Source organism: Dama dama, chromosome 2, assembly GCF_033118175.1.
Source record: "Dama dama isolate Ldn47 chromosome 2, ASM3311817v1, whole genome shotgun sequence".
NCBI classification, from domain to species: Eukaryota; Metazoa; Chordata; class Mammalia; order Artiodactyla; family Cervidae; genus Dama; species Dama dama.
Window position 1 is genome coordinate 13,757,534 of NC_083682.1, and position 25,498 is coordinate 13,783,031.

The 25,498-nt window shown below is 53.8% G+C and overlaps 1 protein-coding gene across 1 annotated transcript; it reads right to left on the minus strand.

Moving 5' to 3' along the window:
* Positions 1 to 3,081: 3,081 nt before the first annotated feature.
* CD5 (CD5 molecule) lies at positions 3,082 to 24,670 on the minus strand. The gene is made up of 11 exons (XM_061166374.1): positions 24,518 to 24,670; positions 13,223 to 13,261; positions 11,434 to 11,745; positions 10,933 to 10,995; positions 10,348 to 10,680; positions 7,784 to 8,077; positions 6,990 to 7,115; positions 6,235 to 6,288; positions 5,043 to 5,162; positions 4,418 to 4,509; positions 3,082 to 3,548 (listed from the first exon to the last, which is right to left on the minus strand). Exons 1-10 carry the CDS (start codon positions 24,567 to 24,569, stop codon positions 4,421 to 4,423), a joined length of 1,482 nt encoding a protein of 493 aa, XP_061022357.1. The 5' UTR covers positions 24,570 to 24,670; the 3' UTR covers positions 3,082 to 3,548; positions 4,418 to 4,420.
* Positions 24,671 to 25,498: the final 828 nt, after the last annotated feature.

Below are 25,498 nucleotides of genomic sequence, written 5' to 3' on the forward strand. Positions count from 1 at the left end.
GACCAGGCTTCTGATGGACCCTTGAATCATCCCTTCTGTTTTTCCTTCCCTGCAAGGTGTTCTCATCAGGACAGGCTGCCTGTGGGTGATGCCCAGAGATGCTGAGAGTCATCAGTCTTGAATACTCAACAGGGCCACACCTTGTATTAACCTTTGATGTGCAGTTATCTCACGGGCTCCTCTCAGCAGCCCTTTGGCCCCCAAGTTTAAACAAAGGGAGGAGACTGCAGGGTGGGTGGTTCAGTGACCAGGTCACTCACCTGGGGGCGTCAGGATGAGACTTGCACCCAGCTCTGATCTGGCTGCTGAGATACCTTTGTGGTTCCAGAAGTCATCAGGCCTCCTCGAGACACCACCGTCCTGAGAAAAGCCTGGGGAACCTAAATTGCGAACCCACCTACACTCTGGTCAGAGGGTTACTGTCCCTTTGCCCCCTCCTGAACTCTGACCTTGCCTTGAAAGTGTGTTGGGGCCTGGGGATGTCAGAGCACCAGGGAAAGCTAGGAGACCCCTGGGCTGTGTAGGAAGAAGCTGAGAATCTCACAGGGTGGGGTGGGGGCACAATCAAGTTAGGGCCTTGGGTTGGTCCCAAAGTGGTGGCCAGGGGCACCCAGGGGCTGGAGAGAGGAAGCGCCACTTTCTAAGTGGCTTGATGGAGAGTGAGGCTGGTCACTCGGGGCGGGCTGCCCCCGCTGCTCTTCACTCTGGCTCTCAGGCCCTCCCCCCGCCCCCACCCCCGCCCTGCATCCGCCACATGAAATCACTGGGCGTCCTCTGCCAGACCGCAGTGGGCCTCTCACTGTGTGTGGGCTGCACGGGGCCAGACCCTAAGTGTTAAGTTCAGAGCTTCACAGAGATTCCTCGCTCGGTGAGAAGGACACTTAGCTCTGTTAGCTGCCATGAGGCCATCTGAAATGTCCTTTTAGGGTAGTCCCACCCAGCACTCCCAGACCCTAGAGGCATGACCGGTTTGGGCCTAGACCTGGCTCTTGCTTGTTGGAGTGAGCTGGTCTTTTAGGGTCCCCAGTGTCCTGGACGTAGCACGAGGAGAATGTGCTAGAATCTGGTTGCCCATGAGAGTCAGGTGGATGATATGATTCAGGGGAGTGGGCCGGGGTCGGGGGGTTACACAGGTGGGTGCCACCCTCTCTGGCCGATGTAGAATGGTGAGGGATGGGGGTGGGGGCTGCAGTGTGGACCCAGGGTTGGGCCCGGGTTGCAGCGGGGCATCCTCCAAGCCTGAGGGAGACCCTGTGAGCTTCTCATCACAGGAACAGCACTGACCAGCAGCCTGTGGGCTGTGTCTGCCCACCACAGCTGGACCTGGACAGAAGCACCTCCAAGGCTCGGATAGCTCCCATTCAGTTGCTTAACCAAATGTTCCTTCTGGAGATGTATCACCCGACCCCCTTTCTGCTCAAAGGCAGTTTTTTGGGGGGAAGTGTGTTTTTAAAGTAGGCCGAGATAGCTATGAGGCCAGTGAATGGGGGCCAAGCTAGAAATGCAAGAGCTTTTGCCCAGAAAGGGGCTGGTAAGAGACATTTGGTGCCCCAGGCCCTTTGCACCCCAGTTCCCTTTGGAGGATCCTCCCTTCTGAGGAGGGTCTCCAGGACAGGAGTCTCTGCAGGTGACTTGTAGCCCCCAGGTGACTGGGTGTCCCTGTTGCCGAATTCCTGGCATGGGCAGAGGTAGAGCCATGCCCTGGGCTCTCCCATGATGGAGTCCTCAGTAGGGGGTGGGCGGGAGGTCTGCTCGGAGGGTATCGGTGGGGACAGGGGGCTGGCCTGGCTCTCTGGCATGCTCATGCCAGAGCTCATGCCAGAGCCCCTCATTCTGTAAGCACACCCCTCACCCCCGCCATGTCCTTCTAGAAACTTCCTTTTGCTCTTCCAGAGTTGGCTTTTGCGACTTGGACCATTGATATCTGTTGCTCCCAGTGGACATGGGGCCAAATCATGTGGAGAAAGGCCCCAGGCCCAAAATGTCTTCTCAGGTCACTGTCTGATTCCCAGGGGGGCAAAGAAACCTGAGCCAGCCTCTCCCTTCACTAGACCCTTAAGTTCCAGGTCAGATATTCTCCTCTGGCATGTCATTAAGAAAACCTGGGCACTGCAGGGTTAAGTATGTCTAGGCTCTTTGGGCCCATATAGTCAAAGCTATGGTTTTTCTAGTAGTCATTTATGGATGTGAGAGCTGGATCATAAAGAAGGCTGAGCGCCGAAGAATTGATGCTTTCGAATTGTGGTGCTAGAGAAGACTCCTGAGAGTCCCTTGGACAGCAAGAAAATCAAACCAGTCAAATCCTAAAGAAAATCAATCCTGAATATTCACTGGAAGGACTGATGCTGAAGCTGAAGCTCCAGTACTTTGGCCACCTGACGCAAAGAGCCGACTCATTGGAAAATAGCCTGATGCTGGGAAAGATTGAAGGCAGGAGGAGAAGGGACTGCAGGGGATGAGATGGTTGGAAAGCATCATCAACTCAATGGACATGAGTTTCAGCAAGCTCCGGGAGATAGTGAAGGACAGGGAAGCCTGGTGTGCTGCAGTCTGTGGGGTCACAAAGAGTTGGACACAATTGAGCAACTGAACAACAAAGGCTCTCTGCAGGGTAGAAGGGACCATTTAAGCTAAGGGAATGATTTAGCCCAAGGAAATGTTCAGCCCTGGTCTCTGACTCTCAGGTTAGAAGGTTACCTAATTGGCAGAAACTACTTTGCACTTTTAATAACTGTGTGAACCCAAACCCCACATTGGCTAGAATTTACTAGGTGCCCACTCTGTGCAGGGCCCTGAGGTGGGCCTGGTGCCCTTCAGGCTTGACAGCCAGTGTCCCTGCTCTCTGTCAAGCGAGGGCCCAGATGGAGGGCTGGTGATAGGCTCTGGGTCAGGCGGCCACAGGCAGCCAGGGCGCCAACACACGTGCTGGCTGGCAGCTGCTGTGCCCTGCTAGGTGGTCCTGTGTCAGGAATGAAGCCCTCCAACCACGAGACTGCAGAGCCCCCTGCCCCCAGCAGGTGCCCCTTCCCACTGGCACCCCCAGAGGGATCCACAGGGATAGATTGAGCAGGCTGGGCAGGCTTTTCCAGGAAGCAGAAAAAAGCATTATTTACAAAAAACATATTAAAAATACATGAGAGAAATCAGCCCTCCCTCCCACCACCCCCCTCCAGGTGCAGGCTTCCTATGGGTCCTCATGGGGTCAGAGTCTGAAGAGAGAGCCGATGTCCACAGACAAGGGAGGGGGCTGCCCAGGTCTGGATCCCGTGTGTCTCTGCTTGGGAAGGCTGCTTGCTTCCAGACTCTGCCCTTTCACAGCTTCCACCCATGGAAGGGCCAGCTGAGCCATGCTGGGGTCTTCCCGGGGGCTGGTGAAGATGTGAGGAGATGTCAGAGCGGACCTGCCTCTGCAGGGCAGTGGGATGTGTTGGGAAGTCCCGTCCGTGGTCCTGCCGGGCATGAAGTGGGACATGACATCCAAGTGGTGACTGCAGAGGATTCTCGGGATGAAAAGTCTGGCCCTTAATATTTGTTCCCGGGTCCCAGATCTGTGGGGTGAGAAGGAAGTGTGTTGGTGGAGGGCACCTCATGCTCTGGGGATGGTTCAAGGAGTTGGGGGACAGGCCCAGAACCCTCAACCCAACATCAGGGACAGTGGCTTTGCCCTCCTTCTGGGGTGAGTCAAGCAGGACATTTTCAGAGGTGCTTTTTTAAAACCTCAGGTGTATTGATTTACAACATTACATGTGCTTCAGGTGTACAACATCGTGATTCAGAAAGTTTACAGATTTTAAGGAAATCAACCCTGAATAGTCGTTGGAACAACTGGCTGCTGAAGCTGAAGCTCCAATACTTTGGCCCCCTGATGCAAAAAGCCGACTCATTGGAAAAGACCCTGATGCTGGGAAAGACTGAAGGCAGGAGAAGGGGACAACAGAGGATGAGATGGTTGGATGGCATCACCAACTCGATGGACATGAGTTTGAGCAAGCTCCGTGAGTTGGTGATGGACAGGGAGGCCTGGCGTGCTGCAGTCCACGGGGTCACAAAGAGTCAGACACGACTGAGCGACTGAACCGCAACATGATTATTATAAAATATTGGCTCTCTTGCTGTGCTGTACAATACACCCTCGTAGCTTATTTCTTTTATGCATAGTAGCTTGTGCCTCTTAACATTCCTCTACCCTCAGGGGCTCTTTCATGTGGTCTTCCCAGATAGAGTTTAAGGTTCATGACCCCGCTGGCTCAGAGGGTCAAATCGGCTCCCACCACCTGAATTGCTGATGCTTACGTTTCCTTTACAATAGCCCTGGCGCTCAGTGCTCGTCGCCCCACCCCGTTCCTGGATAGGCAGGGTAAGCAGACCCAGGGGGACTTGCGCTTATGCCCAGGGCAGTGCCGGGGGCCAGGCTCACCTCTTACAGCCTCTGAGCCCCGTGTAGATCATAGTCACTGTCGGAGGAGTTATCAGGCTGGGTGGAGATGCGGTGCAGGGCCCCTTCCAGAGCTGCAGAAAGAAAGCAGGCCGCGTGAGCAGGCTTATCCCTTCAGGACACACAAAGACAGCCCCTCAGAGCCGAGGGCCTTTCAGGGCTCGGAAGATCACAGAGGCTTCCTGAGCTGGTGACTCAACAGCCCGGCAGGTGTTGTGATCAAATCGGCTAGTGTCCCCTAACGATGCCGAGCGCCAGGCTCCCTGCGGCTTAATTGTCAGTGCCAGCCGGGAAGCATTCAATACAGGGCCCTGCGGGCCGCTGGTGGATGGCTCTGTTCTGCCTCAAAGAATCCAAGGGGCCTCATTTATTGAGAAACAGGTCCTTTGGGTCACAGCGGAGCTGGGCTTTAATGACATCCCGGCACGTTCTTCTCTCCAGCTGAGGGGCCCGTTAAGGCTGTTTGCCTTCCATTACCTGCCGTGACCAGCCGTCAAAGGGGCAGTTTGATCCTCCGCCCGGTTCGGCCTCCCTTCTCCCTCTGGGCAACCATGTGGCCCTCTGTTCGGCCCTGGCATCATTCCTAGGAGCGCCAGCTGGTGCTTACCTGGATAAGCTGAGATCTGGGAGTTCCTGGGAGGCTGACTGTATTCGTTCTCCACGTGGGAGGCCGTGGCATTCTCAACCTGGGACCGGACAGTCACCGTGTGGTTGCGATGGAAAGACACTGAGTAAGTGCAGGAGACGGTGTGGTTAGATGTGTTGTTCTGTTCTCCTCCTCCCCGACTGGGGCCTAGAACTCCAGTTTCCTCTTCCCATTGTGTAACGTAGGGACGGGGAGAGGAGGAAAGGACACCCAGAAATCCTTTGGCACATACTTTTTTTTCCTTTCTTCCTGGGGATGCTCATTCCAGCAGGGCTCAAACTTTCATTTCTATTATTTTTTTTATGAAATTTTTGGCCACACCCCATGGCATGTGGGCCCTTAGTTCCCTGACCAGGGATGGAACACATGTCGGAAGGCGGAGTCTTAACCACTGGACCAACGGGGATGTCCCAGCGCTCAGACTTTCAGAGCAGCTTTGGGTTGGCCAGCAAGCTGATTGGTGGGCAGGCCTTCAGTCGGTCAGTCCTCAATCATTGATCAAGCAGGGATTTGGGACATGAGTGATAGGGCAAATACGGTCCCTGCCCTCCTGGAGCTGAGCGTTTTTACCTTGTAAGAAAGACTTGACAACACAGTTGAAGGATTTGGCCTTCGACGTGTGAAAGGGGAGGATGTGGGGTGGAGACAGGAGGAAGGCTGTGGTTCTACCCACAAAAGTGCTCTGACTGTGGCCAGAAAGAAAGACGATGGGGACCAGGGGTGGGGGTTGGGTTGGCTGCATCCTAACGTCTTAAAACTGGCCTCGTAAAGTCTGCCCGTGATAAAGACACTCCATGAAAAATCTAGCTTGGACCACCCTTCTTCACATATGCCCGTTTTGGAAAGATGAACCACCCAAAAATGCCTGTGAAGGTTCTCTGACAGTTCTGAAGTTAAGATCTATGTCTAGCTTTGCTTAATTCACTGATTCCCAAGTCTCTTTGATCATGGCTTCCTCTTTTCTGAGTACCACCTGCTAGCCCACGGCCACAGGCACATCTTAGACGAACACAGTGGAGTCGGAGGCCACAGGCAGCCTCTGGCTCCATCCGCGGTCAGCAGTGACCCATGGCCCTGCTCCACCCCCTCCTTCCTGAGCCCCGAGGATGCTAGCCCCGGCCAGGGGAGGATCCTGCCCCCGGGGGATACTTACTGTTCTGGTTCATTCCCGTTGGGCCAATCCACTGGCGCTGCTTCTTCTGGCGGACTGGGTGACAGATGGCAAAAGGCACATCAGGATGCGGGTGGAGGAGTTGAGGAGAGGCATAGGGGAGGGGGACAGGGAAGGAGGGAGGAGGCAGCAGGTGCGTGCTAAGCGGCTGATTTTCCAGGAGAAACAGCGCAAGGTGGGTAGAACTAGAATTCAGACCTGGGAGGGCCGCCAGGGACCCAGCCAACACTGCCCACCTCTGGGCTTTCTCCCACCCGCCTCTCTAATCTCACAGCCTCGTCTCCAAACGATTGTCTCCCGAGCTCTGCAAGGCCAAGATGACGCCTACTGCATTTCCCGGGTCTGCCCTTGCCCATTCGTTGGATGGGGAAACATGCAGAGCTCAGACAGGAAGTGGCTCCATCAGCTGCAAAGTGGTGGAGCCGACCTGGGACACCTGTCTTCTGAGGTCAGACCCTCTGGACCCATCACAGTCTAAAGAATACCCACACCCTCCCTTGGGCCTGGAGTGGGGTCCCTCTCTGGGCCCCAGGTGTGGGCGAATCAGTGATTTTCCTGCTTGTTGCTTGGAGTAGAGAAGGGCCAGTGGGCAGGAGACGGAGGGGCGGGGCTGGGCCGTGAAGAGGAGGGGCGCCCAGCCAGCTCTCCGAAGGCGGGGACCCTCCCCTGCGGGGCTGACGTGCAGCCCTCCCCGGCAGGGGCTTCAGAGGGAGGCGGCTCAGGGCACCGTCACCTACATTTCTTCACGACCTTCTTGTAGGCCAGGGGGCCACACACGACCAGAAGCACCGCCAGAAGCACGAGGGCCAGGATAATGCTCATCACGGTGCCGGCGCCCAGGCCCGCTCGGCTGGAGTTCTGGCCTGCAGGGGGCAGAGTGGGGTCAGTCCTGGCCTAGGAGCGGGCGGAGGGGGGTACCTCAAAGCTATCCATTCGAGGGAAGCTCCTGGCTGGCTGACTGGCGTCCCCTAGGAACTGGCCAGCATGTGCAGGAGGCAGTTTTCTCTCTGGCTGGCTGTCCATCCATCTCTGAAATCCTCTGCTCCCTGTTCATTTACCCACCATTTACTATCTCACAACTGATCATCCAGCTCTCATTTACCACTTCTGCTATCAACTTTCCACCATTTTCCAGTTACTTATGAGTGATCGCCTTGCCTTCATCTACCAATAGCCGTCCACCCATCCATTTCTCTCTTTTGTATATTAGTCCATTACCATTAGTATATAGCAAAGGTGTACCCCATCCCTTGCTTTCCTAACATCCATCTGAAAGAGCAGAAGACGGAATAAGAGCCCTATTATTCACTAGCCTCCTGACAATTACAGCCAGTCTCCTCCTGATGGTTCCTGCTCATTGCTGTCTGAGCACGCTGTCCCCTCTCCCCCCACTTGTCATCTCTCCATCCTGTCCTAGGGCCCTCTCTCTTTAGTCCCTGGACCTGTTCTTCAGAAATAATGCTCATTGACTGAGTCTTAGAACAAAAATCCAGAACCACCCTCTACCCACCACGGACCATGGCCAACTCACATGTGACAAACACCCTCTTGCAGTGTGACCTTTTCTCCAGAAGCTGGTGGCACTGGGACAGTATCCCTGGGGGACAGTAGAAGCCCCCCAAGGTCTTCTCGCTGGGGTCCAGCCCCTGGTAGAAGCTGACGTTGCCGCACTGCTGCTCCCGGCACACCTCCTCCCACCGTGCCGTGCCCTTGGCCCAGGAACTGTCGCAGAGCGTGCCCCACTGCTGGCCCTGGCGCACTTCCACGGAGCCTTCGCACGTGTCACTGCCCCCTACCAGGCGGCTCTGCACCTTGGGCTGGAAATCTGGGGGGAAAGGAATGGGAGGTGAGGTGGTGGGCTCGGCCGGAGCTCCCTGGGTCCCAAGCCTGCATACCGGGCCACTGGGACCCCGTGACATTGGCCAAGTGTGGGCCCTAACAGGGCCCAGGTCTCGGCGCGGGGGGGCTTGGGTACCACGTGGGACTGCCTTCCTTTCTGCCTTTCCCTTCTTCTGGCATCCTCTTTGGCATTTTCTCCATCAAGTTCTGTCCCTGGCACCTCTGGACAGCTGCAACAGCTTGGGCACTTTCAGTGAAAAGGCCAGCAGGGGGGCAGTGTCCATTGGCAGTGCCCCCCAGCTGCCATCGTCCCCCACCCAGGTGGCAGTAAGAGAAGTGAGAAGTGAGAAATATGCTCCATCTGGGTCTGCTTCCCTCTCTGAAACATCCTCTCATTCTCTTGCTGCTCCCTGGGAGGTGGGAGGGCTTTTCAGAGAGGGGAAACTGAGGCCTGGGGATGAGAAATACCGTCTGCTTTGAGTCCCGGAGATTCAGAGCTGGGAACCATACCCAGGAATCCTGCTGCCCAGGCCTCAAGCCTGGAGGGACTGGCTTTCATAAAAGGGCATGGTGCAACAGAAAATCATTGATGTCTGCTTGTCCGTTTGGCCTGGAAGCCCATGTGTGCTCAGGTCTGAGCACTTTGTGATCTTACCAGCTGTGGCCAGTTGCTATAGCAACATCTATCTTCAAAGCTCCAGTAAATCTTCTACTCAGAAAAAAAAAAAAAAAAACAAAAAAAAAATCAAAGGCAAGCCCTCTGGGTATGGCTTTGCAGGTTGTAGCCTGCAAGAGGGCTCAGAGCAGAGTGGTGGGTGAGCCTGTGAGCCAGCCAGGTTTTTTCCCCTCCTCTGGCCGAGAGATCCTTGGGGACTACTTCTGCCTGGAGGGGGCAGCATTTTACTAATTCACACCATGAATCCAGTGTTTTGGGGATATTCCTGCTTGCAGGATGGGCCCAGTGTTCCAGAGCAATGCTTCCCAGGTTAGTGCACATGAACCCCTGAGACTTTGCTGAAATGCAAATCTTGATTAGTAGATGGAAGGTGGGGTCTGGGAGTCTGCATTTCTAACCAGTCAGATGAAGCTGCTAATCCAGGACCACATTTGGAGTGTATGCATGCGTGGGTGCACACATATGTGCTCAGTTGCTCAGTTGTATCCAACTCTTTGAGACCCTATAGACAGTATTCTGCCAGGCTCTTCCATCCTTGGGATTTCCCAGGCAAGAATACCGGAGTGGGTTGCCATTTCCTCCTTTGGGGGATCTTACCAAACCAGGGATCGAACTCACATCTCCTGCATTGGCAGGCAGATTCTTTCCCACTGAGCTACCTGGGAAGCCCTCCACACTTGGAGTAACCAAGGTTTATACTACAGACTCTGGAGTGATGCTACTTGAATGGAAACCCCAGCTAGTGTTCTGTGATGCTGAATAAGAAATTTAATCTCTCAGAGCCTCAACTTTCCTATCTGTAAAGTGGGGATAACAATAGCATCCACCTCCTAAGCCTGTTGTGAAAAGGATGGAATGCCCTGAATGGTCCCCAGTGTGATATAAGTGCTCAGTAAGTGTGACTTCTTAAAGTCTGGACTTTACTAGAACATTTGTGATAGGAGCTACTACCTGCTGAGGTCTGCTGTGCTTACCCTTAATTTGACCTCTGGTCCTTTATCCTGTTTCTCTACTGATCCTGGTTTTGGAAGCCCCCAGCCCGGCCTCTGGGCTCCTGCCTCAGCCACAGTGGCATCGCTAGTTTCTTCAGGGTGGCAGTGTATGACTCAGCAGCCTCTGCAGGAAGCCCCTGGGGGCTCCACTCTGCCCTCTCTCTACCTCCTATGAGTTACCATTGCTCCAACCTCATCTGTCGCAGTCGCGTAAACTCCCCTCCTGCAAGGCTGGTCTCCTCCAAGTGCTCCATCCTTCTTGGGCCCTTGACACAAGCCACGATCCATCAAAACCACCAAAAGACCCTGCCTCCTCCTGAAAGTCCTGCCCCTCCCCAAGTGGCAGCCGGAGGCGGCGGCACATTCGGGCCTGTTCTGCTTTACTTTGTGGAGATTCCCAGGGCCTCGGGCGTGCCACCTCTCCACCCCACCACCGCCCGACCTCTCAGAGGCCAACGATCAGCTCTCCGTTTCCCTGGGTTCTCCATGGCACTAGTGCCCTGAGCTGCATGCTGGGGTTTCAGGGACGTGCGGTAAGTGACGTGACCACGTGGGGACGCCCGTGGGTCTCAGTCGGCTCCCACTCACCAGAACAGATGAGGCCAAGAGCTTGGCCATCCTCCCGGGGCTGCACTTTTCGGAAGCACTGCTCCAGGGAGGCGCATCTCGGGTTCTGGATCTCCCAGCGGATTGGCAAGGGCCTGTGGTCTCCTGGCTCTGGTGTCCAGGCTGCCTCGGTCGCTGGCAGGGGCTTCAGGAAGGAGCCACACTGGAGGGCTGCACAGATGAGTCTCCCCAGATCCTTGATCTCATCCTGCGGCTCGATGCCAATGGTGCCGCCCAGGCCACCGCTGTAGAACTCCACCAGGCCAGCACACCGCAGGCCCCCGGGCTCTGCCACCAGCTGAAACCTGGGAGGTGCTAGGGGAGAGAAGGGAGGGGGCAGGGACTGAGCGCTGATGACCAGCAGCCAGACCTTCCTTGCTCTGTGGTTCTAACACACAGAGGAACGAGTGACTGGCTGATGACCGTAGGAGGTGGTGAGGTCCCAAATATTGCATGGAACATATGCTACAATTTTTCATGCTTACTTGAAACTCAAGCGTAAACATCCTGTGTTTTTATTTGCTAACATCCAGCACCCTACCCCCAAAGCCCCCAGAATCCTTTTACCTGTGGGCTCCGGAGTGGTTGTGGGTGGGGAGGTCGTGGGAGGAGCTGTTGTCCTCGGTGGCTCTGCAAAAAGATGCTCTGGTTAGGGAGAGGCTGGGGCCCCTGGAAGAGGAGAGGGTGTGGGGAGAGCTGGGGGCAACTGTCAGTGTTGAGAAAGAACTGGAAGTCATGATATAAGCGCCACAGGCGCCATTAAACCCACTTGACCCATACGTTGGCCTCCTGCGAGTGCCAGCCCATTTTACAGTTGGGAAAATAGAGGTTAAGAGTAGACAATGAAGTTAGCCATTGGCAGAACCAGTTCCTCTACCCTTTCCATCCCCAGACAGGGGCCAGCACCCTCTCTGCTCTCCCCTTCCTGTTCCCCACAAGTGCATGTTTCTGAGGGGGTGGTTGTAAATCGGTGACCCCTTCCACCTGCTTGCTCAGGCTCCAGGTCACAGGCATGGGCAGGGAGGCTGCCCAGGCCTAGGGAACCCACTGGGCCGGCTAGTCACCCACCTAAGCAGATCAGGGCCAGAGAGTCCACCCAGCTTCCCTTGCTGCGACTGCAGTTGGAGAAGGACCCCAGCTGTCCATGGCAGGTCACGAAGTTCCGTAATTGCTTCTCTGTGAAGTGACGCAGGGGAGAGAGGATGAAAGGGTCCCCGCACTGCAGCTCCTGGCACAGCTTCGAGAACTCCTTGGGATTCACCTGATGGGGTGAACGCTGGCCCCAGCTCTGGCTGTGCACCGCGCGCCACTCTCTCTCTTGGTAGACCTCCAGACGGCCCTGACACCGTGAGCCAGAGCTGCTTAGTCTCACAGAGAGCCCTAGGAGTCAGAGAGATGGCAAGTGGGAGGTCAGGCTGGACAGGGTCCTCCATAGGGGCCCCTCCCTGTACCCTCCCCACCTGGGACCCCAAGTCAGCCAGGCTGCCTCTACCCACGGTATCCTCCCGCCAGCTTTGCTCCTCCCGTGAGTTTCGTCCTTGGGGTCCCTTCAGGGACTTTCCAGAAACTCTTGCTGGTGCTGCTCTGGTTCCAAGTGGTCCCTTAAAAACCAGGTCCAGGAGGATGGGGCTCAAGACCCCAGGGGAACTTGGAGCAGTGAGCAAGGAGTTTTCAGCACCCACTGCCCAGCAGAATCGCTCCCCGCCCCCCACCTTGAAATTCTCTTTCGATAGACCCCAGATAGGGCCCAGCACCTGATTTTTTTCCCTCTATCCAACTTTTAAAATTAGTTTTATTGAGGCATGATCTATCTACAGGGGCAGGCACACATTTTAAAGGCACTGTTCAATGAAATTTGACAAATGTATACACGCTTGCAGCCCCACCGCGCTCCAGTCAAAGAATTTTCCCATCACCCAGAAGTTCCCTTGTGCCCCTTCATAGCCGATTTCCCCGAATCCAGCCTCAGGCTGCCAGTGATCTGCTTTCTGTCACTAGAGATGAGTTCTGCCTGCTCTCAAATGTGATATAAGTGGAGTCGTGTGGCAGGTCCCATCTGGCTAGCATTTGGAGTTAGCATGTCATTGCAGGCTTCCAGGTCCCAGTCCACCAGTGCACCAGGGACTGCCAAGGACCCCACAGCCCCTTCTGACTACTTGGTAGCTTCAGGAGACCCTCTTGCTACATTTATCTCTAAATACATTCAGCCTGATATTATCTTAGGACATGTGAAAAAGAGAGGTCTGTGGTGAAGGGAGCCTGGGGACTGCTGGATTTGAAAATGCTTAACAGAGTTCCTCATTGCAGGACTTCTCAGAGCCTTTACCAGGCCATTGTCCCCTGTCAGTCTCTAAGGTGGGATGTAGTGTGGCCTATGCTTTGTCCAACAAGTTCCATGGAACCCTGTTTGGGAAACACTCACCTCTAGGATTAAAGTCCAAGACATTTAACACACCTCACAATCTGGAGCAGCCTCTCTGCAGCCTCTGCTGCAAATGTCTCTGGCCAGGGAGCATCTGGCAGGACTGGGTAGGAAATTGGACTTTGCAAAATGCATTTATGGGCCAGTATACTTTCTGTACCCGATGAGTAGACTGTAATAATAGTTAGCATGAGAACTAGCATTTGCATGGTACTTTATGGCTGTCTAGGGCAGCTCTCTGCAAATGGGCCTCTTTAGGGTGCGTGAGTATGTGTGTGCGTGCACGCACGCGTCTGCATGCGTGTGTTTGGGGTGTACTCTTTCTCTCTCCCTGTAAGGCGGGATTCACTCTGATGAAAAGATGGTAGGTCCCCCTACAGCCTGGTGGAGTTGCAGCCCTGCTCCCTGACCCCTCTCCGCGTGGCTCTTCCTTACCTTGGTCCTCCACCTTGAGCCCTCCGAGGCAGGAAGTGACTGCGGAAAGGAGAGAGGAGGGTCAGGAAGTGAGGTCTCTCCCCTGCTCCCGTCTCCCCACCTCACCTCTACCCGCAGCCTGATCAACGGCCTATTCTGCCCCATGCCGCCGTCATGGGGTTTGGGGACCGGGGTTTTCACATTGAAGGTTGTAACCCTTAGGTGGGTCATGAAATCAATGTTGTGCATTGCAAGCATCAATTTTCTTTCTTGCTTTAAAACTTGACTTTTTCAATGAACATGTGACATTGATTTTCTTTTAGTGCACAGTTCTAGGACTATAAACATACACATAGATCTGCATGATCACTGTCACCATCAAGGTGTACAGTTCTGCACACCCCTCAAAGATTTCCTCCTGCTATTCCTCTGTAGTAATATGCAGCATGGCAACCATCGACTTTTTAAAAATTGTTTAGCAATGCAATCATCAGCTTAAAAAATATTTTTCAAACTTTTGACAGCACCCCATCTTAGTTCCCTAACCAGGGATTGAACCCATGCCTCCTGCATTGGAAGGCAGAGTCTTAACCACTGGACCCACCAGAGAAGTCCCTACAACCCTCAGTTTTTTAAAAAATGAAATGGACGAGAATAGAGAATGTCAGAATGCATCATGTTTTGTGAAGATAAGGCTCAGTTTTTGTGCACTGGGTGTCAATATAAAAATGTCCTGAGTGTCACTTTCAATCAAAAAAAAAAAAATCGAACATCTTAGTTCTAGAGAGCTGAGAAACAAGCCAGCATGGGAACCTAGGACATTTTGGTACTTTCTAGAATTCCCAAGGCAGGATAGAAACGAAGCAATTTCTCTTCAACTGCTCCCAGTTTAGGAGGAGGAAATTGGAGCTCAAAGAGGCAGTGGGACTTGCCCAAGATCAAGCAGTCAGTTGGTGAAGGAGCCCAGTGGACATGTGTTTGGGGAGAACTGGTCTACCCTTTGGCCAGGCTCCTGCCTGGGCTCCTTCAATAGGAATGTGGGCCCCTAGGAAGTCCCACTTCCTCCCAGCCTCGTCTGGAAGGAGCAAGTGGTCCTCCACTTGTGGAGCAAGTGGTCAAAGCAGCTAATCGTCAGCCTCTTGGCAGAGCAGTTCATGGCTGACTCAGGGGTAGCTGGGAAAGGTTTGATATGGGTGGGTACGAGTGGGATGGCACACTTGTGCAGCCTCCAAGCCCACCCTCCACATTTACTACTGGGCATCATCAGTGGTGGAACCAGTGGTTTGGTTTCTGTCTGCCCCCAGGGGCTCGCTTCTCAACTAGGAACTGGGGACACTATTGGGCTAGGGTGGGTACTTTATGTACTAAAGGGCTGTGTTTAAGTTGCTTTTGAGAGATTGTTGCTGGCTGTAAAAAAGCCTAGTTTTGCCTGAGTGTTCTGAAGCTGATGGTAGAATTTTAAAGGAAGTCACGCCCCACCAGCCTGCCCTCTCTTCCAACCAAGATTCCTTGCAATGACTTGGCAGCCTGTGGTAAGTCTCATCCATCCCGGCAAGAGCCCACCATAGTTGTCCTGAGAGTCCTGGGCCTCGGAAAGGGAGGGTATTTCTAATGCAGAGACTGTGTCAGGCCCAGAGCTCTGCTCTCAGCTGGGAGAGGGTTGACCAGCTATCAATCATCCAATCCACTGCAATGGGCAGGATGGCCTCAGGAGGACACGGTGAAGACACTTGGCTCACTTGGTGACAAGGAGGTAGGAGGCCCTTTGTTTTGCCCTCACCTTTCACCCCTGACCTCTTACCTCCCTTGGTGCCAATTCCCAGTGGGAATGGGGCTGTGTACTTTTAGGGAGTCATTTCTTTGGCTAAACCCTGAGAGTTGAGGCCGCTTGAAGTGGCATTCATGAGAAGAGGGGACCTAAAGATCCACCCTTTGGTGCTCAAAGCTGCAGGAAAGTTTCTCAGGCATTGAGGCCCTTTGCGGGGTCTGAGTAAGACCTCTGCCACATCCTTGGCCCCTCTGAGCCTCAGTTTCCTTGTCTGTGGCATGGGAGCAAGAAAGGGACCAGCTTTATAGCAATGTCATGAGGATGAGATGAAGCAATCTATGTGGAAGCCTTGGCCCAGGGCCTTCCTGGCCAGCATTCTCCATCCGGCATTCCGTGCTCAGATCTGGTGTTGCCGGTTGTGGAGCTGGCTGGGCCTGTGGCCCAGGTGGGTGGACTGCAGGCATGCCGGGGGTTTTCCCAGAGGGAGGGGTCCATGTCTGGATGCTTGGAGAGCTGGATCACAGAGCTCGCTGCCCCCCTTTCCCACCTGAGAACTTCGTATTTCCAAAGTCACCACAGCCAACCTTTGTTAACAGCAGCTATCAACTACTGAACACCTACTGTATACTCAGCCCTCGGGAGGGTAGTTCCTTATAGATATGGTTGTTCATCTTTCACACGGCCCCACAATGTGAGCTGAATATGTGTTCGATATAGATGTCTGTTCAGGGTGACACCACTAGATCCTAGATTCGGACCACAAGTCTGCCTTCCAAACCCACCTCTCTGCTTTCTGCCACCGATCTGGGCCTCCAAAGTGCCAAGTCCTCAGAACGGACAAACGAGCAGAAATGGACATGACCTAGACCCTGACTCTGCTGCTGGAGCCTCCAGACCCCGAAGCTCCTGAGGGCAGGGACTGGGCCTGACCATCCTTGCCGATCTCACATGGAACAGCCAGAGAACATCCTCAGGAAAGACTGCACAACCTGAGAACCAAGGACAAGTCTAAAAGAGAAAACGCCCGGTGGAGACAAGGCATCTATGTGATCCAGAGCTTCACCTTCCTTCTGGGAGCCTGACTGGCCTCAGGGGAGCAGCATTGCTTGTCACCATCACTGTCACCATCATCACCATTGCCATCACCACTATCACACTCACAACACAGTCACCATCACCATTGCTGCCACCATCACCGTCAACATAATCACCACCACTGTTGCCATCACCCCCACCTCTACCATCACCGTAAACACTTCTATGGTTCGTACTTTCTCCCAGACATTTTTATACGTGATCTCTCTCAAACCACACTGCAGCTCTGTGAAGCTGGCACTATTATTTTGACCTTCTCATTTGATAGATGAGGGCATGGAGAGATTAAATAACCTGTTAAGCAACTGGTGAGCACTGGGGCCAGGCCTCCAAGCCAAGCCACCTGGCACAGTGTCTGTGCTTTTGATGCTGGGCTGAGCTGCCTCCCTTCCCTTCAGTGGAAGGCTGTGCTGGCCTGCTCTGTGTCTCACTGATTCCTGTGTATTCCTGGCATGCAAACCTGATGAAAAGGAGTGAATTTTTAATCCCCTTCAGTCAGCAAAACATCGTATGGGAAGACTTTCCCTGCTGTGTGATCTTGGCAAATCACTCAACCTCCCTGGGTTTGATTTCCTTGTTTATAAAGTGAAGACCTTAGATTCCACCCTCCCTCACCTTCCTTTCAGTTCCAACTTACAGGATCTATAATCTCTGGTTCCTTATGTATCTCAGGCACAGGCAGGCAGGCGTGGGCAGGTGAGATGCACGACTGACTAGGAGGCTTCCTGGGTGCTGCTTCTTCCTGTCTGTCCAGGGATCTGCCAGCTTTTGATTTGTCCACAACTTATTTTCATTCTTTCTTTCAACTGCTTCTCACAGGGGCTGGACCAGCATCCTCCTTCCCTGAACCCTGCAGACTGTGCTCAGACCCCCTCCCTGGCTACACTTTAGCCTGGCCCCTGCTTGCAACCAGAGGTCCAAGGCTTTGCTGCTGCAGCAGCAGAAGCCTGGGGACCCTGCAGACCATAAGGGACACTAGTCATGGAAGCATCGCGCCATTCCCCAATCCATCATCTACCACCACAATCTGAGCAGCCAGGGCCAGGCCCCTTCCTTACCGTGCCAACCTCTCCTCGGAGCCCCCACTATTTCAGGCTTAGATTGGCCGAGCCAGGGAAAGCTTGGGGCTGAAAAAGCCAGAGAGGCAGTAGGAAGGTTTTTTCATGCTCCCTGAGCTCCTCTCCTCATCTCTGCCTTTGCAGAGATTTAGCTGTTTAGACCCTGCTGCCCTAAGGAGGTCTCGGGTGGGGAGTAAATGAATTTCTGAAAGCAACTCTGAGACTTTTATGCACTCATCCCCTCCCTTGCTTCTCCTCTTGCACCCGTCCCCTCCCCCAGCCCCCCATTCTGGATGGTTCTCTCCTTGGCTCCCTCTACTACAACACTTTGAGCTGCATCAGACCACAGATGAGTTTTATTTTCTCAGCAAAGTATTAAAAAAAATGGGGGAGGGGAGCCTGTTATTTTTAAAGGTTTCTTTTTGTTTTCTTTTTCCTCTTCTTGTTTATTTTTCAGCCTCATACATAGCATGCAAGATCTTAGTTCCCTGACCAGGAATCAAACTTGTGTCCCCTGCAGTGGAAGCACAGTCTTAACCACTGGACCACCAGGGAAGTCCCTTGCTTTTCTTTTTTATAATAAATCCCAAGATCGAGATATTGGAAAACAAGTTTTCTGTGGCTCAGGCGGTAAAGAATCTGCCTGTAATGCAGGAGACCCGAGTTCAATCCCTGTATCAGGAAGACCCCTGGAGAAGGCAATAGCTACCCACTCCAGTATTCTTGCCTAGAGAATTCTATGGACAGAGGGGCCTGACAGGCTATAGTCCATGGGTTAGCAAAGTCAGACACGACTGATTGACTTAACTCTGTTTCTGGTCATGCGGGGCTGCATTGCCGTGAGCCCAAGGGCAGTCAGTTCTATCCAGGTTTGCTAGCGTCCTTGGGGCACCCTACTGTCCCCCTACATCTGGAGAGCCTCAGCTGTAAACATATGATGGTTTCTGCAGCGAAACATGAACTTTCACACCAAGTGGGATGCGTGAAGATTATAAATAGTCTCCTATTCATTCAGGTCAGGATTTGCAGTGTATGCATTTGCTGGAAATTTACAAATACTTTTTGGAATTGCAGATGCAAGCTAGTGGGCCTGTATTATTGGTTCCACTTTATAGCAGAGCCTGAACTTGGCTCAGGCTGCTGGCTTCAGAGACTGTACCCTTGATGCCGGCCTCAGACCCACCCGTGGGCCCTCCTAGACCCACGAGCACCTCTGCTCACAGCCCCTATGTACTGAGAAATGGAGGCAAGAGTGAGGCCCACCTTGGGGAGCCCTGCCTTGCGAGGGTCCAGTGGGCACGGGGATCCCAGGGAGGCGCTGGGACTTCACTGGTGATAAAAACAGGGACAGCCACCTCTTATCCCATGTAGACCCCCGGACCAGGGTTTTACACGGGAGACCCCATTTCTTCCCTACATCCTCAATCATGGGGTCTTGTCTTCACTCTGTTTTCCAGATAAGGAAACTGACAGACCAATTTAGTATGGTTAGGAAGCCAGATGTTCCCTTTTTTCCATTAACAGTGATTCCCTTTAATGGTCCCTAACATTCTCATCAATTTACGGCAAACACAGTATGTCCACTGCCTTTGGGGCGCTTTCTGTATTTTCCTTCCCTCGGCCTCTGATGAGAGGCTGGGTCAGGAGGCCAGGAATCCTGATTTTCTGACACGACACTTGTCACTGGAGCCCTGTTAATCTGAATCTGTATCAGGGCTTCAGGGAAACAAAGATCACAAAGGGCCAAAATTCTGTTTCTCTGGTGCAGCACCAGATGAAGGGTTGGTTTTTGGTTTAGAGGACTTTTTATGTGCAAAACACTCAGAGAATCACACAGGGCTCATGCCAGGAGAAGCCTGGAGGCTGGAGCCCACAGAAGGAGCAGCGGATTCGGGTCTCTAATCTCACCCACCCAGAGCCTGCGCCAACGATTGACAGCGAGCAGCTCCTGGGCAGAACGGCCTTCGTATCTGAACTGCGATTCCACGTTCTCCCTGGTGGTCTTGTGTGTCTGATTGAATTTGCATGAGTTTCACACTTGCCGTATGTGGTTCCACTGTCACACGGACCAGCCCTCCTTTCTTTTCAGAGCCTCACTTACTCCAAAGCCTGCGCACGGGCTCGTCCTTTCCATCCACAGCCCTGTGAAGAAGGGACGGAGCCCATCTCTACTTTCAGATCAAGAAACTGATGTTCAGAGAGGCTGAGCGATTAGCCCAAGGTGGTAGGGTCAGGACAGAAACCCCCATCACCATCATTTGACAGAGCCCTATGGGGCTCTACCACTGGGAGGCCCCAGAGCCTGCTGGCCCCGAGGTACAGATGGGGAAACTGAGGCCAGAGAGAAGGAGGGCTTCACCCCACAGGGGTGTCTGTGGGACCCTTGTTGCCTTTGCCGACCGTCACCGATTTCCCGTTCTGTTCCCACCACACATCTCCCAGTTGTGCTCCCAGGGAGAAGGGAGTACCAGGATTCCTGGGGGAATGTGAGGGTCAAGCTCCCCAGGGGTACACAGCAATGGCAGGGCAGGAGTGGTGACATCGGTAGTTAGAGGAAGTAACACTGGGCCACGGCCCCCACCCTGTCTGCAATTCAAAGCCAAAACGAAATCTTTTCTGACACATTTGGTGGGAAGGTATTTATGCTTTTAGTGCACAAATGTAGTTGCACTGCAGAAATGGGAATGTGTTAGATTACAGCGTGTCGCCCAGACCTCCTTGTGTGTTGTGAGCACAGAGCACATACACAACAGTACCTTCCACCGCCTGGAAAATTCTGAGTTTCCAAACGCATCCGGCCAGAGGTTCAAGATAACGGCTTGTGGACCTCGAGAGGTCCCGTTTCTCTCCAGGGTGCTCAGCACCCTTTTTCCTTGGCTTGGCCTCAAGTGCCTCGAGTTTGTTGGGGAAAATGCCCCGTCCTCACGGAGGCCGTCATGGCTGCCCTGCCACCAGCCTACATGTGACTGCCACCGTCCTTCCTGGGCCCGTATGGTGCAGTGGAATCACTCACTTCCTACATGTATTTTCTCAAATGTGATATTCTTATGAGACCCACTGCACCCTCTCTGGGTACAGCACAGCCCCCAGAGCCCCTAACCCCCTACCCCAAATCACTCCTGACCTCCTAACACCAATATAATCCTTGACTTATCTTGTCTCTTGTCTATCTCCCCATCACACCTCCAACTACGATGTCAGCTCCAGCTGGACAGGAATTTTGAGTGTTCACTGCTGTATCCCTGGCACTTAGAATAACAGGTGCTTGATAAATACTTGCTGTCTGAATGAATGAATGAACCAGATTTAAGGATAACAATTATCCTTTGAGATGGGCGCAGTGGTTATCCCCATTTTATAGGTGAGAAGGCTGAGTCTCAGAGGCATGCTCCTGTCATTTGTGAGTGATCTCAAAGACATCAAACCCAGTTCTGCATTGCTTCAAAGCCCCACTGGCCTTTGCACGTGTGCACGCACAACACAGGTACACATATAGTGCGCGCACACACACACAAGCTCACAAGGTACCCACATGCATGCACATAGAATAGGCTTTCAATCCATTTTGTAGGATGGCAAAGTCCCTCTGTGGTCCCCTGGTTGCTGCAGGGAAACCCCGCTGAGCTGTTGGCACAGGACTGAGTGACCAGAGGGGTCAGCGGGGGCCCTGCTCCCTGCTGGAGGTGGGGAGCTTGGGGCTTCTGGGGGCCTGATTCTTTGCACTCAGAGCCTCTTGAGGCCTTGCACAATGGCCTCAGCTCTGCAGCCTGAGACTTCAGACCAGGTGGCTGGCTCTCAGTGGGCACCCCCTCTCCCCACCTCCACTATGGACATCCAGCCCCTCTAGGCCTGTCCTGCTTGTTGCCTTCACCCTCCACGTGCCCTCTGCCTGGATCACTCCTCCCACTTTTCCCTGCCTGACTGGATGCTTCCATCATTTGGGTCTCAGATGAGACATCGTCTCATCAGAGAGCAGCCCCTCAGACTGGGGGCCCCGTCAAATGTGAACCTGGTCCCAGAGGTTCAGCGGTTACTGTTTCCTTCATCACACTAATGACAAAATTCAGAAATTTGTAAAATTTTGGGTGCTCCCTCCATAAGGGGGGCTCTTGTCCGGTTCACTGCTGTATCCCCAGAGTTTTACACAGAACTGGACACATAGTAGATGCTCAATAAATATATGGAGATGAAGAAATGAACGAATCATCAGCCAGAACAGGAGGATTGGAGGACAGAAAGCCTGATCGCTAGGCTCAAGTCTTCCCCACTGGGTCCTGCCTCACCTGGTTTCTTGTTGACTCTGATAATAATGATAATAATAAATTCACATAATAAACAATAAATAATCTTTATGATAAATTACATAATAAATTTATATATTTATTATGTATTATGTATACATAGGCTTTCCTGGTGGCTCAGATGGTAAAGAATCTGCCTGCAATGCAGGAGACCTGAGTTCAATCCCTGGGCTGGGAAGATCCTCTGGAGAAGGAAATAGCAACCCGCTTCAGTATTCTGGCCTGGAGAATTTATTATGTATAAATAATACATAAGTTATATAATTATGTTACTATATAAATTAATTAGTTATTATTATTAATGCTTACTGAGCACTTACTATACAAGCTAATGTTCCTACTGAAATCTACATTCATTGATTCATTTAATCCTTACAAATCACTATAAGACAGGTGCTATTATCATTCGAGTTTTGCATAGGAGGACACTGAAGCTTACAGAACGAGTCCATAGTCACCTAACTGGCAAGGGAGGAGACCAGAATTCAGACTGCTGAGTCCGTGAGTTTACCGCGCCTTGGTGTCAGTTTCTGGAACCCTGGTGGCTAGACCTGAGTGGCTGGGTCGTGATCAGAGCTGCCTCCACACCCCACCTGCAGCAGGTGAGCCCCCGGGAGGTTGAAGCTAAGAGCAGCTGTGGAGGAAAGCAGGCCGTGGTACCTCCATGTACCAAAGGTCCCCAAGCCACGGGCACAACTTTGGTGGCCAGACAGGAGGCCAAAGAGTCCCCAGGGCTCTGGCGTTGGGTCATCTCTGCTTAGAACAGCTTGAAGGGTGCCTGTGCTGCTTGCCTCCAGCCCAGCCCAACCCGGGCCTAGGTGTCCCCAGCCCTTGGTGGCTGCCTGTCTGCTGGAGGCGGTCGTGTCCTGCGGCCATTTTCCTAGTCGTGGGAGTGGCTTTGGTGTGTCTTTGCTCTTGGCCGGGGCCACGGAGGGGCTCCATGGGAGCAGGAGCGCTGGGCTAGGGGGGGCTCTGCAGCTCACCAGCTGCTCCTCCTGGACTTCAGTTTTCCATACTGTAAAATGGGGCAATGGGCCCTGCTTACTAGGCATTTACTAGGCTACCTGCTTACTAGGCTGTTGTGACGCTTTCAGAAGAAAATGGCTTTCAAAGTATTTCTTAAGCTGTGGCCCACTGAACAGTGGAAATGTTTATTATCCATCAGTTATACCCACACACATACACACTGAGAACCCTGTGCTCCTGGACTTCCGGATGGTTCTTATACTCTGGTGAGGGCCCTGCCTTTTGGACTCTGGGCTCCGCTGGGCCTGATCCTGCCAAGAGCCTTGCCCCTGATGGGATTCAGGGGAAGACCTGCAGAGAAGGATCCCACCCCCACCTTCAGCTGGGAATTTGGCCAGACCCTTGACCCAGTGGGGTCAGAGGCCACAGGTAAGGAATAGGTTGGGGGGGAGGTGGGGATTGTGTACTTAGTCGCTCAGTTGTATCTGACTCTTTGCCACCCCATAGACTGTAGCCTGCCAGGCTCCTGTGCCCCTGGGGATTCTCCAGGCAAGAATACTGGAGTGGGTTGCCGTGCCCTCCTCCAGGGGATCTCCCCAACTCAGGGATCGAACCCAGGTCTCCTGCACTGCAGGCAGATTCTTTACCGCCTTTACCTCCCCCTTCCCTGAGCCACCAGGGAAGGGGGAGGCTTAGGACCCTGGTTTTTTGAATCTCCAGGGCCAAGGAGGCCACAGCAGCTGCTCAGGAGGGTACTGGAAAGTAACCAGGGCCCATCCCTCAGCCTCCACCCTGGGGACAGAAAGCATTTTGCATCTCCTGCAGATCCATGGAAGAACAGTCATGAGAACATGTGTGCACATGAGCCATCACCACATGCCCGGGGGGGGAAGGCAAGTTACATGCAGAAGCCATGTTTTGCTATGAAAACACACACTTGTACTCACACACTTCTCACACACATATTCACACATACACACCCTTTTCTAGAAGGGACTGAGGTGCCCCGCTAAGCAGGCTACGTCCCCTGAGTCCTTTCCTCCTAAACTGGGAAGCTTCAAGCTGCCATCTGTTCTCACCTGTTCCTGTCCTGAGTCAATCACCTCTCTCAACTGCCACACCTTCCAAATCCTTGAGAAGTGGTCAGATCTCACCCAGTTCACCCCCTGCATTTTATAAATAAGGAGGTAGAAGCCTGGAGAGGCTCGAGTCCTATTTGGGCCGTACAGGGCCAAACTTAAACCCCAGAGTTCAGACCACAAAGTACACTGCTCTCCCCCGTCTCCCGCTTGCTCAGGATCCTCCCCATTGGCCATTGTCGGTGATGCCCCAGCAGCAGGCCTCCAGTCCCGAGCTAGTGTCCCGAGACCTCAGGGATGGAGGGCTGCCTCTTCCACCATCTCCCCTCCGGCAGACAGGAGGCCCCAGGCTCACCCATCCCAAATCTTATCCCCGGCCAGCTTCTCCAGAGGCCCCAGGTCATTTCCACAGTCACCCTTGGGTAAGAGTTAGGAAGTCCCTCATCCAGGTCTGGAATGACAGCAGACCCAGTGTGAGCTCACCTCTGGCTGGGAGGCCTGGCTGAGGCCCCTAGGATGAAAACAGAGCGACTAGGAACTAAGACTTATGTTTTTGACATCTGCTCAACTGCAATCCGGTCCCCACCCGGCCTCGGCCCGCCCTGTCCAAAGCATCACCAGAACTGCCCAGGAGACGGTGAGTTTTCCCGTCCGGAGGCCCCCAAGTAAAGCTGGACACTCATAAGGCAGTGGTGAGGGTGGGTAGCTGCAGAGGGAAGCCGGCATTGAATGAGAGCTGGACAACTTGAATTCTAGGCTCAGAGCCTGATCTGAGGATGGATTCCACCTGGAAGGGGACAGTAAGGTCCCTAACCCTCCAAAAGCGCAAGAGAGAAGGAGAGGTAGGGCCCTTGTGGTGGGACAAGCAGGGCCCAGAACCAAGCTGGGGCTGGGGGATAAGACAGGGATCCTGTGGCCCCAACCCTCCGTGATACTCCAGAGAGGTGACATGCGGGCCTGAGTCAGACCGAGGGATCGGATGCTGACATCTTCTCCCTTGTACCCCGAGCCCAGGTACCCCCGGCAGATGCCCCAGAAGGGGTACTCACCCAGCAACTCCAGCAGGTACAGGGCGGCCAGTGGCGGATGCTGAGACCCCATGGGCGCGGCCTCCTCCCGCCTCAGCCTCCGCAAGCTCAGCGCCCAAGTTGAGGTTGTCTGGCCCTGTGTCTCCCTCTCTGGGAGGAGGGGGCGGGGCGGACAGGGCTCAGGCAGGGGTGGGACAGGGGAGCAGGCAGTGCGGGGCCTGCGTCACCCCTGTTTGAAGTTGAAACTGTCAACTTCCTCCTCGGTAAAAAACCATCTGCCCCAGTTCGATTAGCGGTCCTGGTCTCTGCCAGCTTCCTGCCCAGGACGCCTGGGCCTGGGGCAGTCAGTGCCTATGGCCTGGGGATGGGGTCGGGGGGATGGGGCGGTCCTACACCAGGCTGAAGGGAGGGAGGCCTGGGGGGGTTGGGGGGGAAAGGGGACACAGCTCACCAAGTGAGCTCTTAGCTGTGCTGGAGTGATGAAAGGAAGGTGGTGGACACTGCCCCAGTCCTTGCAGCAGACTCAGTGATGAAAAACCCCACCCAACCCTCCATCTCTGTTGTGGGGATGAGGTGGGAATTGGAGGTGAATCCCCGCAGGTAGCATTTTATGAGAAAGCACAGGAGAGGGGTCCTCCATGGACGCCAGACTTGCATCAGGCTGTGTGTGGATGGTTCAGTCTCTGTGTCAGCGTTGTTAAAATAACCCACTGGCTGTTGAGGAAAAGGCAGGCTGGCTGGCATTCTGCAAAACAGATGCAGGGAAGGGCTCAGCCTCTCCAGGGCCTGGGCTCAGGTCCCTCACTCCAGGATGGGTAGATGGAGCCCAGACCTGGGCTCCTTGGGGCTTCTCACAATCTGGGCCATGCCAGGCAGGGGCAAAGCGGTTCGGGGACATGACAGTAGGTGGCTGTGAAGAATTGGAGGGTAAGAGTTGGAGACGGGCCTCCCAACACCCACCCTCTCTGGCCCCCACCCAGCACCCGGCTGCAGGGTAGGGCC

Bases quoted from the DNA above. Each gene is read 5' to 3' on its own strand.
- CD5 (XM_061166374.1), bottom strand. From the start codon at position 24,569: ATGGGGTCTCAGCATCCGCCACTGGCCGCCCTGTACCTGCTGGAGTTG. The intron at 13,262-24,517 runs GTGAGTACCCCT...TCCTTTCCGCAG, and splicing joins GTACCTGCTGGAGTTGCTGG to TCACTTCCTGCCTCGGAGGG. The intron at 6,289-6,989 runs GTAGGTGACGGT...TCTGTCACCCAG, and splicing joins CAAGAAGGTCGTGAAGAAAT to TCCGCCAGAAGAAGCAGCGC.